At 42.1% G+C, this 16010-nt stretch overlaps 2 protein-coding genes across 2 annotated transcripts in view; both read left to right on the top strand.

Moving 5' to 3' along the window:
* Nucleotides 1-8885: 8885 nt before the first annotated feature.
* LOC306742637 (cdc42 effector protein 3) lies at nt 8886-10521 on the top strand (the record flags this gene model as incomplete). The annotated part of the gene is made up of 1 exon (XM_079225033.1): nt 8886-10521. The coding sequence occupies one exon, from the start codon at nt 8886-8888 to the stop codon at nt 9807-9809; it is 924 nt and encodes a 307-aa protein (XP_079081159.1). The 3' UTR covers nt 9810-10521.
* A 2885-nt stretch (nt 10522-13406) lies between these two features.
* The window catches only part of dnah2 (dynein, axonemal, heavy chain 2), a gene marked incomplete at both ends in the record, with an annotated part of 56579 nt that continues 53975 nt past the window's right edge, over nt 13407-16010 (top strand). Inside the window, 5 exons of the mRNA XM_079224510.1 lie at nt 13407-13556; nt 14090-14318; nt 14602-14712; nt 15095-15333; nt 15495-15686. Coding sequence (XP_079080636.1) covers nt 13407-13556; nt 14090-14318; nt 14602-14712; nt 15095-15333; nt 15495-15686 — 921 coding nt within the window. The remainder of the gene's footprint in view (nt 13557-14089; nt 14319-14601; nt 14713-15094; nt 15334-15494; nt 15687-16010) is intronic.

Raw genomic sequence — 16010 nt, 5'->3', positions numbered from 1 at the left:
GTAATGCAGAGACTTTGCTGTGTCTGTGGAAAAAACAAGCCAATCCTAGATTTACCCAGATATGACTCCTATTGGAGATAGAAACAAGGTCGCAGGGTTCATTGGCATATTTCAGGCTTGCACAGTGAAATGTAAGTTGTAGCCCCTTTCACGCTCCAAAGTAAAATATATATACAAATGTTTATTCTAAAATATTACATTTTTATGCTGCTATTACTGTTTAATGTTGCTTTTATTTGTTTGCACCAAGAAAAACCTGCAAAATTCCATTGTACGTGAGTGTAATGACAAAAACGATCATTCTGATGATATTTCAAGAATTTAATAAAATTAAATAAAACAATATGTACAGTTACTCATATACAAATGTTTTTGTTTTAAAGTGAGGGTTGTGCAGAAGGTGGTAATGCTATTATTTACTGGATTTAATTGGATTATTGATATTAGTCAAGTTGCAGTTGTCAATATTCAGAAACTTTACATGAAATGAAACCGGGCTTGCCGAGTGTTGGCACAGTCAGTAGTGATGCAACACTGCACTTTCTTCACAGTAGAGTTTCATGAAAACAGACTAGTAAAGATTCCTTCTTTCATAATTTGGAAAACAATACTGGTGGTGATGCTCTGCTTTCTGGTTTGCTATTGGACTGCGGTTTCTGCTGCTAATCCAATTAAAGAACAGAGTCTTCATCATCTCCACGCCGTCTGTTACAGGTCAGCAGTAAGACGGCTCTCTGAGGTGGAAAGGTGGTCAGAAAAAACATGACGTATCAGGTTCACTTTCAAAGCAGAGAAATAGTGTCATACAGCAGAAGCAGCATTGGGCATAACATTTTAATAAATGTTATTTCTCACCCTTTCACCTTTTGAGGCTTCCCACCTGTTGATCAGAGACGTAATCAATAACACAGCCATATCCCCCCATGACATCTTTATCGGAGCAATACTGATGGTTTAATTAGCACACACTGGTTTAAAGACCCGTTTAATGGTATAAACTGGTTGTTTATCCTCGGCCCTGCTGCTAGAAAGCACTGATTCTAGCCCACAAAGACACCGGAAGCTAAGAATGTCTTACTTTCAAAATAAAACAACGCACTTCTGGTTTATAATGGAAAACTCCCAAATGTCCATGGAATGCAACTACATTTCTACAAGTACTATACCCATTTGACATACTTATACCTTACGCTGAGTATTTCCATTTTATGCTACTTTATACTTCTGTACTCTAAACTACATCTCAGAGAAAAATATTGTATGTTCTACTTCACTATCTGACCGATTTAGTTACCAATTACTTTTTAGATAAAACAACTTAATATGTTTATATGACATGATGCAGTTCTACTGTTCTACTAAGATACTCAGTACGAGGCCTATGCAGTATTTAAAATACTACTTTTACTAAAGTAACATTTTGAATGATTGATTTTACTTTCCAAAGTATATTTCTACACTTTTGTATTGGTACTACTAGTGAAGCATGTATTTATCAGCTGTGACCTAAAGGCTATTACGTCTCTTGTCGTAATGTAGGCCTTGATTGTTGATTGTTGTTTGTCTCGTCTAACGTCTCATGTCTAATGTATGCACCTTCCGCCTAGAAAAATTCCTCATTTGTGTAAACATTCCTGGCAAATAAACCGTTTCTGATTCTGATTCTAATACTTTAATTTGTTCACCAAAGGCTGTGGCATTATTCATCAAAGAATTGGCGGAGGGGGAACAAAACAACAATCTGCAAGGCAATAATTTGGTTTAGGTCACTTGTGGGGTTTTTTTCTCCCCTGTTCTATACAAAAATAAAATAAAATGTCCCTCCCAATAAATAGAAATTATGTTCAAAATCTTATTTTTTTATTTTTTAAATTCCTGACCGGATGTTGTTCCTGCACATTCCAGCTGGCTTGACGGCGCTCCTTGTGTGAGAAGCTGATCCCACTTTTTCTCCGTCCAGAGCGCTCCAGAGACAGTGGGCTAATACCCCGCCAGTAAGAGGTTTACCTGCGCCGAAGCCGAGGCTCGGGTCAGTGGATTGTACGACTAAACTCCTGTGATTTTATTTCTACGAGGAAGACGGAGCGACGTTTCACGCCGGAGGTAAATATCAGCGTCTTCTGGTGGCTTTGTGGAGGTTCTTTATGGGGTTTTAAACTGGTCCGCGGTCGCTCGGTGGCCGCTACCTACAATACCTACTGAATAGACCTCCTGTCTCCTATTATGTGAATAACAAGAGGAAAAAACTGACCAGAGAAACATTTTATTTGTTAACATAATAGACAGCTTCGGCGCGCGTGACACTCCCTTTGGGTTGTGCCGTTTGTCATGCGGGAGAAAAACATAAATATGCGAGTTTTTGGCGTTTTAGGCAGACGTGATAACCGCACAAGATTTGATTAAGTATGATCATCTGTTAAATAATTTAATATGTAGACGGAATGTTATGTTGTTGTTTTTTAATGTTTTTATTTTTGTTTAGCCTATTTTTGTCGGATTCCTCCTTAGCTGCTTAGTTTTCTTTAATTTATTTTCCCACGTTAAAGTGTTTTTGTAAAATTTGCTCTTATCTCGAGTGAGGATTTAAAGGACAGAGTGGTCGTACATTTGTGGTTTGTGATAATAACATTGACGTGACTTGAATTACCGGACAATCTCACACAATCCGGGTTGCGATTACCTCATTTCTAAGACGTAGTGTTACAGAAGCAGGACGGGGCTGTTCCTGCGGGACCTTCGCCAAAAGGAGATCAGTAATGAGGGGAATGTTACATAATTTGCAAACTGTGCCAGGCTCCCCGGTGACTCAGAGTACCTGGAATAAACTCCTCACGCTGCCAGAGACAGGAGGTTACAGCCGCTGCTGTAGGTTGTTACGGTAACGGTTCACGGTTATCACACCGTAACTGACAGAAGGTGGAGTTACCGGAGGGGTTGTGTGTTGAGCGCCTCATCCCGGCCAATCAGAGGCTTTCCATTTATATTGGCCTGATTGGAAATAGCTGTGCTGTGATATCTGTGACTGGATTAGGCCAAAATAAAAGAGACAGGTTAGTTCCACTTGGAGAGAGAGAGAGACTTCAGGAGGACAGGGATGAGAGAGAGAGAGAGAGGGAGAGAGAGAGGGAGAGAGAGAGAGAGAGAGGGAGAGAGAGAGAGAGAGAGAGAAAGAGAGAGAGAGAGGTGTCCTGAACTCCCTTGTCTTATCTTTAATCTTTGTGCTTTGGCAGGGGTTATACTTATAATTTGGTTTGAGTTGTTTAGCTACTGGTTAATATGCACACATAGTGGTAGAGAGAGAGAGAGAGAGAGAGAGAGAAATATCATACGAAACCTGTTCACATAGTGAAACCTATTTTCCCAACACCTTGTGAATCACTGCTTCAGGTGACTCACTGGGGTTTTGTTCTTTACTGGTTACCAGTGTATAGGAACTTATCTCCACTCTCGCAGACACAAGATATACTGAAGCTGCCATCATCATTTGAGGTATCAACTATGCCTTTGCAATTACACAACACATCTGTCGGAGGGTTATACCAACCAAATTTACAATGTGAAATATGTCCTGTCCACCTTTTGAGACCAATGTAGAACTTTTGAGACCACTGCAGAACTTTTTGCAATTTTCACCAGGTCTGAAGCGTGTGCATTTTAAGCTCCTCTAAAACGGGATTGCGCAGTAGAATAATAATCTTGACAAAAACAATAGGTACCTTCGGACTTTCAGTGCAGGGACTGTTAGGATCTGGCACTTTAGTGCTCGGGCCCTAAGAAATAGTGAAACATAACTGTGGAAAACAGCCATATCAACAGGATGAAATCAGCTTTATTTTTTTATGGTAAAAACAAACGGATTAGCAGACAAGCAAAGGGCTTTTTTTGCCAACAATCTCCTGCTGTGCGCAATTAAGCGTCACGCGACAGACTGCGGAGGATAACAACAATGAAAGGAGCAGCAATTTGTTTGTCTATATATCACAGGGCTCACTGGTCGCTGAGTCTCTCGCCCCGCTGCAGAGGACACACTGTAGGCAACAAATGGGCCTGAGAGCAGAAACAGATGTCAGATCAGCCTCCTCCGTGGCTGATTGCATCATCAGCAGCGTCCCAGAAAAAAAGGGGGAAACATGGAGGAAAGAAATGCCAACTAGCTGTCTGAGCGATTTTCCAGACGTGGGACCAAGTTATTGTTTAATTTGTTTTAGCAAGTCGCGAGAACGTCTCAAGTCTTTGAACTCAAGTCCCAAGTCCACGGGGCAAGTCCTACATTTTGGGTTTTGAGTCCTAAACAAGTCATAATCTGCTGCACACCAAATGTAATGCCAGTTTAATGCCAGGTTAAATATATATTGAATTTACAAAAATCCTGAATGGTTTTTCAAATTTGTGTGTGTGTGTCAGCCCGATAAGAGCCGGGAAACTTAATGTCTGAACTGTAGGACAAACAAACATTTCACTCATGCTTCATTGATGCTGGAAAGCTTCCACCGAGGCTATGGTTACTCATTGTGTGTGTGTGTGTGTGTGTGTGTGTGTGTGTGTGTGTGTGTGTGTGTGTGTGTGTGTGTGTGTGTGTGAGTGTGTGTGCGTGCGTGCGTGTGTGTGTGTGTGTGTGTGTGCGTGCGTGCGTGTTAGTATCTGAATACATGTTTAAGTGCGTAAGTTGAAATATTGAATGACTTTGTCGTACTTTTTTAATGAACATTTCTCGGTGCCCCTGAAGAAACATCCTTGGACATGATTTGGACTTATTTGTGTCTTGAAGGGCAACACGCCTAAATTAAGATTCTGATGTTATTTCCATGTCCTCGGAGAAGTGTAGTCAATACCAGTGAACATGAACTTCCCTCTCAAGGCCAGAAAGCAGAGAGGTTAGTCTCTACCTGCCATCAAGGATAACATCTGGAGCTGCTTCATAGACAGTGAATGACTGGTTTTGGCTTTAATTCTATTGTTGTGTTCTCAGTTGTGAAACAGAAACTGTCCCCAGACACTCAGAACATTCCCCTGGGTGCTCTCAGTGTAATCTATAACATCTTTCATTCATTATGGAGCCGCTCCACTATTTATACTAGATGTGACCACAAGTCTTGAGTTTAAACACTCCAGTTTTCTGATTTGGGAGTTAATAATAGTTAATAAGAGGTAATGAATTTTGAAAATGGCCAAAGGTCCCCTTTAATTCTTCTAGGAAAAAAATAGAAAAAATAAGTAAACCAAAAGTAATCAAAAAACTACAGTAACTTCTTGCCTGACCATTGATTGAATTTCCTCTCTAGTGGCAATAAAGAAAAGCTCCAGCCTTCTGCCAAATATTACACAAATAAATGCATTGTTGTGTTTATGTTTTTCTACTATTAAGAGAAGTATTTGCTGCATTATCATGGTGGAGAAGCATGTAGCATGTAGTAGTGTAGCTATGGAAGTGGTGATTAGAGCTGTAAGTGCAGGATTAGCATCTGTCTGTTTACTATTGTGTCACAAGACACCATGAATTCATAATAGCCAGATTCAGAGAGCAGTGTTTACATTTTGACATAATGCAATCTTTATAACATTGACTGTCTACAACACAACTCATACATCAATGTGAAACCAGAATAAATACAAATGAAATAGCACAATTTATCACCTTTTGCAGGCGTTTGAAACGAAGTATGCAGAATAAAACACATAATAAACTAAAATAAACAAGCATTACAACTTGTCCTCATAGTTTGTATTTAGGCTGCAACTAACAACCATTTTTATTATTGTTTAATCTCCTGGTTATTTTCTTTTAATTAGTCAATTCATAATTTTGACAACGAAACTTCTCAGAATTCCCCAAAAATATTTTTTTGTCAATAGTTAGATATTCGGTTTAAAACAAAGAAAAAGCAGAAAATCAGAGATGTTTGAGAAGCTAAGAGAAAACATTTCTCCCCGTTTTTACTTGAAATGAACCGATCAGTCCTCAAAACGGTTAATTATTTTTCTGTCAATCAAAATGGGACTCACTTCTCCTGAATCCCACAGCTCATACGATCGGTTTTCCTCCTGAATAATTTTGAATCTGACAACACCAATGGCTGCAGAAAATTGGCCTCTCAATAAGCATGTAGCATTCGTTTCAGGAACAAACTATTGTTGTGATGTGTGCACTAAATACTGTACTTTCATAGCAGGAAGGGTGATGAAAGTATGCGGTTTTGTCTGCAGACTTCAACAGACACAGATTTATGACAAAATTTCCCTCGTTTGCATGAGCTATTCCTTTGAAGGAACAGCTGAAGGCCAGGTAGCCCACATCCCATCCTCCCTCACTGAGTCCAACACAGTGAAATATCTTCAAAATACATGAGAAACGGTCTCTTCCACAGTCCGGCGGGACCCGCTCCGCCCGTCTGAACCAGTTCTGACTGGTTCAGTTCTTCACTGGTGTTACTTTTATGTGGATTTGGAATTGTTGAAGTCGCCCTGTTGTCGTGTGGTTGTTTTAATGGAGCCGACAGTGAACGTCTTCTATTCATTAGGCTTCATTTTTTTGTTGACTGGCAGACGAGGCGTTGTTAGACAGGCTTAAAGCGACAGGTGCTGAAACCGAGCGTTTCAGACAGAGGGTGAATACAGGTATATTCAAACAGACAGTATGAGATAAATACATATCTTTAAATATCAAAGCATGTTAACGTGTTCCAATAGATCCAAAAATACAAGTATGAACCTGAAATTGAACATCATCTGTCTCCTTTAAAAAGTTAAAGGACTAATCTGCCCTTGGATGTGATGTTCTATGAAGTCCAAATATGTGATTTAACTCTGATTAGTATCCACATTGAGCCTTTACTGAAACCTGAAATATTGCTGAAACAATATCAAGAAGTTACCTAGACATATATAAAAAATTTGACTTTTGACTAGTGATTAGTTGAACCTTTTGTGTGTAATTACCTACATTGTTGCTCATCTAGTAATGGCTTGTTTTCCTTTTTATGCTAGTTTATACTTCTGCGCCGCTTCCTTTTGGAGGCAAATATTGTACCTTTTACTCCACTACATATATATGATAACTTAAATTACTTTGCTTATTCAGATTAAGAATACAAAATATCATCAAGAACTAAATGATGATGTATTATTATAACAGAAAATAGGATAAGGAGTGAAATTCACGAGCTAACAGCAATAGAGAAAGTAATCAAAAATAGTCATTTTTGATGCATGCATTTAATTTATTTGCACAATCAGCTATTTGTACACTGTAGTGCTGCTCCTTTTACTGGACAGGTTGTATGACGTTCACATTAACCTGGAAGTGAACCATGTCAGATACCAATGTGACAATGTCGGAGCGAAGACCAGAATACAGTTGTAATCAAAGAGGTTACATTTCCCCCCCAGATGAAACAGATCCTGCAGTCCACACATTGCTCCGTGCACCCTCCCAGTAAACACTAAGAGTCAGGCTCTAAGATAAACATCATTACACGCTGGTTTGAAAGCTTTTGCTTCTCTCGTTTTTCAAACAATGGTCAAGCATTCATAGATAGTGATCTGAGCAGCATCCAGGCATACTTATAGCTGCAAGATCTGAAAGTTATATAAGAATCAAACAACTGTCCGATTCGCTTCGTAGAAACTTAAAATACTTAATTTATGAAGTTTATTATCAACATTTTTAAAGACAAAAATGCTTCCTCGGGCTACAAAAAGAAAGCGATGGCACTTCTTAAATGTCTCTCTATTTCCCCGTCATCTAAAGAAGCCGAGCTATCTTTTCGTAAAGGCCTGAAATCGTATTCTTCACATTTTATGTCATAATCTCTGAGCCCTGAACATGAAACAGAGCAACTCTTTTTAACGTTTCAAGAGTTAAATACCAGAGGAATATTTCAGATGATGGGATCATAAGATGACAGAGCCCTCAGGCGAGACCTGAACTGTTGTCCCATAATTCACAGTGTTTGTCTCAGGAAAGAGACTTTTAAGATTTTCCACTGATAACAGGGGAGTTGCTGCAGAGGCCAGAGGCTTTTAAAACCTGACTGTTTCCAATACAGTAATTTGTGTTTCCACCAACTGAGCTGAGGGGTCCCTCGGGAATGCGTGACCAATGTTCTGCTCTGATTCGTGGACTGACTCGCTGGAAGAGTCTCACGATTTGGGCCAGTCAGACCCCTTCTCAGCAAACACTCAGGAGTGTTTTCCTTCATATATCCTCACTGAAAAGAAGAGTTGTAAATCTCCTCCTCCGCCTTCATTCCTCTCTTTCCCCCCTCGCCTCCTTCCCCTTTTTGCCCCATCCATCTCCCCATTTTCCTTCCTCTTTCTTCACAGCTTCCTGATGCCTTTTTCTCTCTCGTTTCTCCACACAGATCTTCAGCCCTCTGATGTAACGGCGCCAAAGTTTCTGATAGAACCCACCCGGCAGCAGACGACAAGGCCCGCCAGAGATCCATCCTTCATCACTTCATCCCTTCATCCCTTCTGTCTGAGGAGGGATAAAGACAAGGCGTGTTTGCGTTCTGAAGGGGGCAGAGGAGCCGCTGTTTGCCTGGATATGGCTTTTCTGTGTATGAGAGAAAGACACACGGAGCTGATCTGAGGTCACGGTTCTCCACCTCTTCCTCCCTTCCCCCTCCCCTCCGGAGTCACAAGACAGAGTGAGGTTTCTATCGCTACGCTGACCGAGCTAAATATTTGTGTTCTCACTTGGAGGGGCAAAAGGATCCCCTCGGTTGGGAGGGGGAAAGAGCTTCTTCAACTTCATTTCCTGAGACACTGACTGCCCCCCAAACACATAGAGGTGCTTCCCAGTGAGTTGAACTGAGGACACTCTACTCTCAGATAAAGAGAGGACCTTCTCCACATCGCCTTGCGCGAACCTGTCAGAAGCAGAAATGCCGGCAAAGACGCCAATGTACTTAAAGACGACAACCCCAAAGAAGGGGAAGAGGCTGAGGCTACGCGATATTCTCTCGGGCGATATGATCAGTCCGCCGCTGGGCGACGTACGCCACAGCGCGCACGTGGGGCCCGAAGGTGAGAGCGACATGTTCGGCGATGTGGGTTTCCTGCAGGGCAAGATGAACATGTTGCCGGCCCTGAGTCGGATGCAGGACGGCCGCTCGCACAGCGTGGAGAGGCGGCTGGACGACGGCCTGGCGGCGAGACAGGACTCTCACAGCTACGCCTACAATGGTTACCACTATCAGCACTCCTCTGCCGGCCTGCTGAAGACCACCATCTCCATGCCCGTGTTCATCGCCCACGAGCAGGCTCCGCCCAAGCCGCCACGCCTCCACCTGGACGACCCCTCCCCTCCTTCGCTGGCCTCTCTGGCCTCCCAGCAGAACCATCTCCACCGCCATCAGCAGTCGGCGGACACGGGCCGCAGACAGGCCAACGGCCACACGGACAACCACAGCCAGCTCTTTGAGAACGGCGTGGTGGGCCGCCTGGCGTCGGAGCCCTGCCGCGACATCTCCCTCTCCCCCGCTGTCCGCAGGCTTGTTCCCTCCTCCGGCTCTTTCTCCGAGGTCTCCTCCGAGGACTCCATGTCGGAAACCTGCGGGCCCCTGGACGTCCGACGGGGCCTCAGCCTGGACTCGGACGCCGGCCTGAGCAATGAGGATCTGAGGAGTGACCGCAGCGAGTCGCCCTGCTCCGCCTTCCATCCGCCGGCCGGCCTCACGGTTTCATCCGGGGTCTCGCGGTCGGACTCTTTGGCGGGGTTAGACCTGGATCTGGGCCCATCTATCATGGAGGACGTGTTGAGCATCATGGACCGCTACAAGACAGAGGACAACCGCTGCGAGCTGTAAAGAAACGTTAATGTGATGTACACATATTTTTTTATACGGATAATAAATAAATCCCTAAAGACTTTGTTAAGATAGTAAAAGAGGAGAGAAGGAATGGAGGAGTGGAAAATACGCTGAGGTTAGAGGTCATCGCAGGATTTCAGAAAGGTGAGAAACAGGTGGACGCTGTTGTTAAGTGTCGAGACTGAGGCTGGTCCTTAAGAGCCATTTATCAAAACTTAATCACAACAAGATGTTGTTCCAGCACATTCTCAGTCTAAACTGCAAATGTAAACAGTTTTATGCTGTCCTGTTCCATATTCTGTCCTGATCCATCTTGGCTGCTTGAATATTAATATCTTCACTGGTTTACTGTAACACTTCAATGCCAGATGAAATGTGAAGAACTCCTCTCCGTCTGTTGAACATGAAGATGGAAATTATGTAAAATGGTCTTGACGTATGAGAACAGAAGCTCCAACATTTCATTGTCTTTCTTTTGAATCACAGGGAAACTGGAGAAGCTTGTTCTTGTAGTTTAACAAATAAAGTTCTAAAAGAAAGTTCCTGTCAGAAATGTGCTGCATTAGATCATTTTTCAATATTATTTTCTTCTTCCGTCTTCGCAAATACACTCTTCCATGTCGTGGCTCACTGTCGGCCTCTCTAACATTCACTGTCTGCATTATCACAGTAGCCTACTATTCAAATGTCATTTATGCTGTCACTGTAAATGTACGAATAAAACATTCCTATAAAGAAGATTGAGGGTGTGTGGACAATTCTTTAAACAGACATCATTGTGCCTAATAATATAGATAAATGCATTTTCTAGTTATCTACTAGAAAATAAAAAAACAGCACTATAGTTGCAAGACAGCAAACAAATCAAAAGGATGCATTGCATGAACATTATACCCAATACCATATACCATATGCCCAATGTCTCACAAAAAACAAGCTCATATGTCCAGGGTTCACATTAGCGTTAATACTAAGGTCCATCACACTTTTTCAGCTTGCAACAATGAATGCAGCTCGGAGATGTGTTATATTGTCCAGCAGAACTGCATGAACAAACAAAACCAGTGTGGTCTGGTAACACTATGACCAAGTGCTGAAATGAAGAAAAAAATGTAAACTGACATAGAGCACATCTGTTAGGGTTTAGTGCTTTAAGTTAGCTTGGTATACTTGGACTTTAGCTGTTAAGAAGACCTCTGGCTAGGACTGGAAAGTAAATAGTTAAGTTTCCTTTTCAAGTCCTTGATGGACTATTTTGTGTACATTTGTACATCCCTAAAGTTTCCATGTGGGGCTAGACATTATACAACTGTTTTCACAGGCTGAGTCTGATCCATTTGAAACCCATGAAGTCTGAGCCCCTGAGTAAACGTTCCTACTCACCCCTCTGGACGATGCAGGTAAATAACGTGGCCGTCTCCTGTACTCATCTTGCAGCTAGGCTTTCCCTGTGGCACACGTAAGAGCCACTCCACGCTGATGGTAGCCACAGTGCTCACTGACAGTGTGAGCCCTGGATGGAGATAATGATCAGAAATGAATGGCAAAGTCCCTGTAACCAACCATTTATACAAATATGTAATATATAATACAGCAGCAACAAGGCAACATCGGAGACCATCAGTGAATCAAAATGTGTTTCTCCGTCTTGTTGCGGCTTTGCTGATTTTCTTTATATAATATATATATATATATTTATATTTAATATTACATTATAAAATAAACAGATTTAATACATAATTTATTTCCACCATCTTCCTTGACATATTTCTGTATGCATGAGCACTAACTTGAAGTCATATATTTAGTTGGTTGCTGAAACTACTTTAGACCCAAGCTGAGACTGTCTAAAAAATACAACACTGAGTCTGTAACATCTGTCAAATCTAAGTGGCTGAAAAGGCTGCCTGACGCTTGGATTTGGGGTAGCTGCTTGACGCTAACTCAACAGTTACTGGAGGCTGAAAAACAAAAATTGACGAAATGTTTTCTTTTCAGTTAGTCATATGAAATCAATTGGTCATCACAGAACAGTTAATTTAAGTGTATTTGTAATACTTTCCAATATGTGCATCTTACACAGAATTAAGTATAGGTGCAATAACGTCTATCTTTATACTACAGTAACGTGTGCATTCAAGCAAGACAATTTTTTTTACGTTTAATCATTAAAAACACGGTAAGTCAATCATTTAATGCAAAAAAGCAACACAAATAGAAGATCAATCTATTATAACATTTAACAGTACATAGGAAATAAATGCACGGTGGACGTACATTTAAAGCATAATCCAGTCGCTTGGATAAAGTAATAAGACATCAACAACGTGTTCAACAAATTTAGTAACCATGAAACTTTTGAACCATTTGAACTTTGAAGCCCTTCAACAAACTCGTGTTTCTGTCCTCACTGAATTAGCTTTTTATTGGTAGTTTGGTCAACATACATTTGTCTTAATACCCTGTAATGCAATTAAAGGCACTTACTTCATTTTGGAAAGAGGCACAGTAATGTAATACGGCAAGACATGGAGGGGTTGCAACCACTGCTTCAGGAGCCTCCTGCCTCCTGAAGTATTCTAGTCTGACGCTAGATGGAGACAGAGACTGCGCAGGGGAAGCGTGCAGTTTTACGTGCTGCATGCATATGCATATACTTTCATTTCTCTACACATATTCTATTTAGGTATTGGGTCTCAGAAATGCGGACGCGACAGGGCTGTGTTATCTCGTGTTACAAAAGAGAGCCCGAGACTTGGGATGTACCCAGAGTCTCGCGTTAACTCAACTCCCGCTCCCGTTGACTTAACGTCCAACAGTAACAGTAACGGCAACCAAACGTTTCCATGGAGACACGCAAACTCAGTACCACAGTTCAGACTGAATGAAGGAACTCAAAAAGTAAGAGTACCGTATCGTAAATAATGGCTTTTCATGAAATAAGGATATGTAAAAAGTTAGTAAATAGTTGTACTGTTGTCGTTGTCGGGCAACTTATTTCACCTCGGGAGGACTTAACGGCTTTATAAACGGCTTGACAAACGGCTTGATAAAGTTGGCTTGCTAGCCGGCTAAGCTAATATAGTTTTAAGCTCAGCTAGTCTGAAAGAGACACTTTATGTCCTCTCTTACCCAATCTGGACACAAAGGCTGGTCATATACCGGTAGTTTGTAAATAAGTGGCAAGATAAACGATGTGACGGCCGTCTTAGTGTTAGGCCGGGTGGTCACTCTATGTCTTCATGAGTTCATCCTTAACGCAAAGTACAACATGATACATTTTCAGCTAATTTACAGATTTCACTGTATATTGTGCATTTCAGTGTGTCAGTGTGTTTAAAATGACCCCATGCTTTGGTAAACACAGAGAAAGGAGAAAGCTTCGAGGTGAGAGCTTCCAAAGAAATGGATGAGGAATATTTAAACACCATTCGTCAGGTAAAGCTCGGGCATTGATTAATGTGTCTTTTTCTTCTTCTATCTCTGCGTGCACAGACATTATCTCACTAAATAACCACCTGTCTCTTTCCCTCCCCATGTTTCTCCTCGGACCCCTCCTTTCATCTCTCTCCATAAAAGCTGTTTATCCGTTTAATGACTCTTACTGGTGTACACAGAGGGTTATTGACGGATGAGAATGAGCAGGCTTTGGATCAATTTATTGTGGACACATCCATCACAACCATGGCGGTCTACGTAGACACTCAGGACAGGATGAGGGTGGAGCATTCCATGCCCTCACAGGTAAAGCGTGCTTTCCTCCCCACTCAAACCTCCATGTTTTAAATGAGATAGTTTAACAATTCCTAAAAAGCACCATAGCCCATGTATAGTCTCTTCTCCAATGCAGCAGTGGTTCTCAATCAAGGGTCCGGGGATCCCCACAGGTCCTTGACGGAGTTCCAGGGGGTCCCAGGAAAAATGGGGGATGGTTTATTTTCAATATTTGATTAATGATGGAATTGAGTCCAATGTGAATATAGGAGTCAAGAGAGTGACTATACAGATCGTATACGATCGTTTATCTCCTTAACTGTAGTTGAAAACTATAGAATTCAGCTATTAATCCTATCTAACAACCAAAATATTTTTTGATGGAGGTTATCAAAAAGAAATCTACTCAAATTGGGGCCTGTGACCTAACGACTAATTTAGGGGTCCTTGACAGGCATACGGTTGAGAGCCACTGCTCCGTTTGTTTAAAATCCGATTCCCTACCTGTATTATTCATCTCTCCTCAATACCACCACACCTACATAATTATCTAATGGGTGCAGGTTGTGGAGCAGCTGACCTATTTTAGCCGCGTACCAGGAGCCATAATCACAGCGGAGGCGTTTGACGCGACCGTGCAGTTTGGCACGGTGCGGGGCAACCCCATCCAGACGCTGCTTCATGAAATGACCTGTCTGCACGCTCCCGCAGTCGCCCTAAGCACCGACATGGAGAAGAGCATCAAGGAGGACTACACCAACCAGATGCACTGCTTTCTTCTTAGCCTCACAGGTGGGTACTTCAGAGGAGACAATTCACTATCATACCAAACAACACAAGGTAGTAGTTCTGAAAAACAACAACTCTGGACCACTGTAAAGTTGTTATCTTTGCCTTACTCCCTCTGATTTGACTCTTTATAGATCTCCTCTATACAATACATTCATTCAAGAGCAATCTACACCGCCAGTGTTTATGAAGTGCCTTTGAAGTGTTTTAGATGTCCCTCACTCTATCTCACGTACCAATGTGGTGCTACAGTGTAATATTTTACCAAATGTTTGTTCTTGAACAGATGCTGTGTATAAGAAAAAGGGCAAGACAGTTCTATACATCCCAATGGAAGCCCTACAGTGCAACCCTGAGGTGTCCAGCAAGGACAAGAAGCTGATACAGAGAATGGAAAGTAAGCTGTATTTATATGTGTATGTATGGGTGGGTGGGTGTGGTGCCTTTCTCTTTCCTTCTGTCTCTGTGTCTAGAAGGGCACACTCAAACATCAGACGGTTTGTTCATTTCTGATTTTTTTTTTTAAACATTGGCTTTGTGTCTCAGACTCTTTTTATATTTTATATAATGAGGCACTGGGCTCATAACTCTTCACCTGAATCAGTCCAGTTTGTTCATTTTTATTTATTTTTTTCCAACATTTCTTTCATCCTACTTAGTGGTTTTCACAACATTCAAACTCCTGCCCTTCTCTGCTCCCTCCATCTGTCCTCCATTCTTCATTTCACCCTGCCTCAATTTTCCCTTTTCTTCCACTCACTTGTTCTTCCTGTTTTTAGCTGTTGTGATCCACTGGACGGATCAGGTCAAGGAGCTACTAAGTACCCAACAAATAATGAAGATGATTGAAAAGTGCGGCCCGCTGCAGGAGATTGCCTTCTGGAAGAGTCGCTCTGCAGAGCTGTCAAACATCAGCCAGCAACTGCAAAAGCCTGGGGTCAAGCACATCCAGGAGATCCTGCTGCTCTCCAAGTCTCGCTATGTAAAGAACTTCTGCAAACTCGCCCAGGAAATACAGGTACCAGGAGTCTCAAGTCTAGAGGGCTTCTCACTGGTGCCGCTCATTACTGCAGCAACATTACGAGCTAGGAAGTTGGAAAATGTTGACATGAGATCTTTTGTTGCCATGACTGAAGCATACTGACATTTATATTATTATCTTTCCTCTGTGTCGTGCAGAGATGTTCTGTGCAGGCCCAATCAAACATGACCTTCCTGTCCATACTGAAGGAGCCATTGGAAGAGTTTGCCCAGCTAAAGCCCAGCCAAGTCGCTCCCAAGCTGCGACACATTGTCAGTCTCATTCGCATCATCTGGGACAACTCCCCCCACTACAACACCAACGAGAGGATCGCTGGCCTCTTCCGCAAGGTTCCTGCATTTTACTGTATCGGAGTAATTGGGGGAGATGTACTCACACCAGGTTTCTTTTATTAACCCCCTCTGTCTCTCTGTTAATTGAATTCACTTCCACACACATACACCATTTGGATATAGTGCACGTACGCAGCCGCATGCTGCAATCCACCCTTCATATTCCTGACAGCTCTTTTACGGATTATTTTGATGTGCTACTTCAACGTCTTTTACACAAGCAATCATGTATTCCTCAGGTAAGTCAGTGGAGCATTAACAGAGAAGCCCTTCGCTGTTATCCACCTCTTTGCCAATTTGTAGAAACCATTGGCTGACCTA

This window comes from Taurulus bubalis (assembly GCF_910589615.1).
Source record: "Taurulus bubalis genome assembly, chromosome: 10".
In the NCBI taxonomy this organism is placed as follows: Eukaryota; Metazoa; Chordata; class Actinopteri; order Perciformes; family Cottidae; genus Taurulus; species Taurulus bubalis.
Note: the sequence above shows the minus strand (reverse complement) of the source record. Positions and strands in the feature narration are given on the sequence as shown.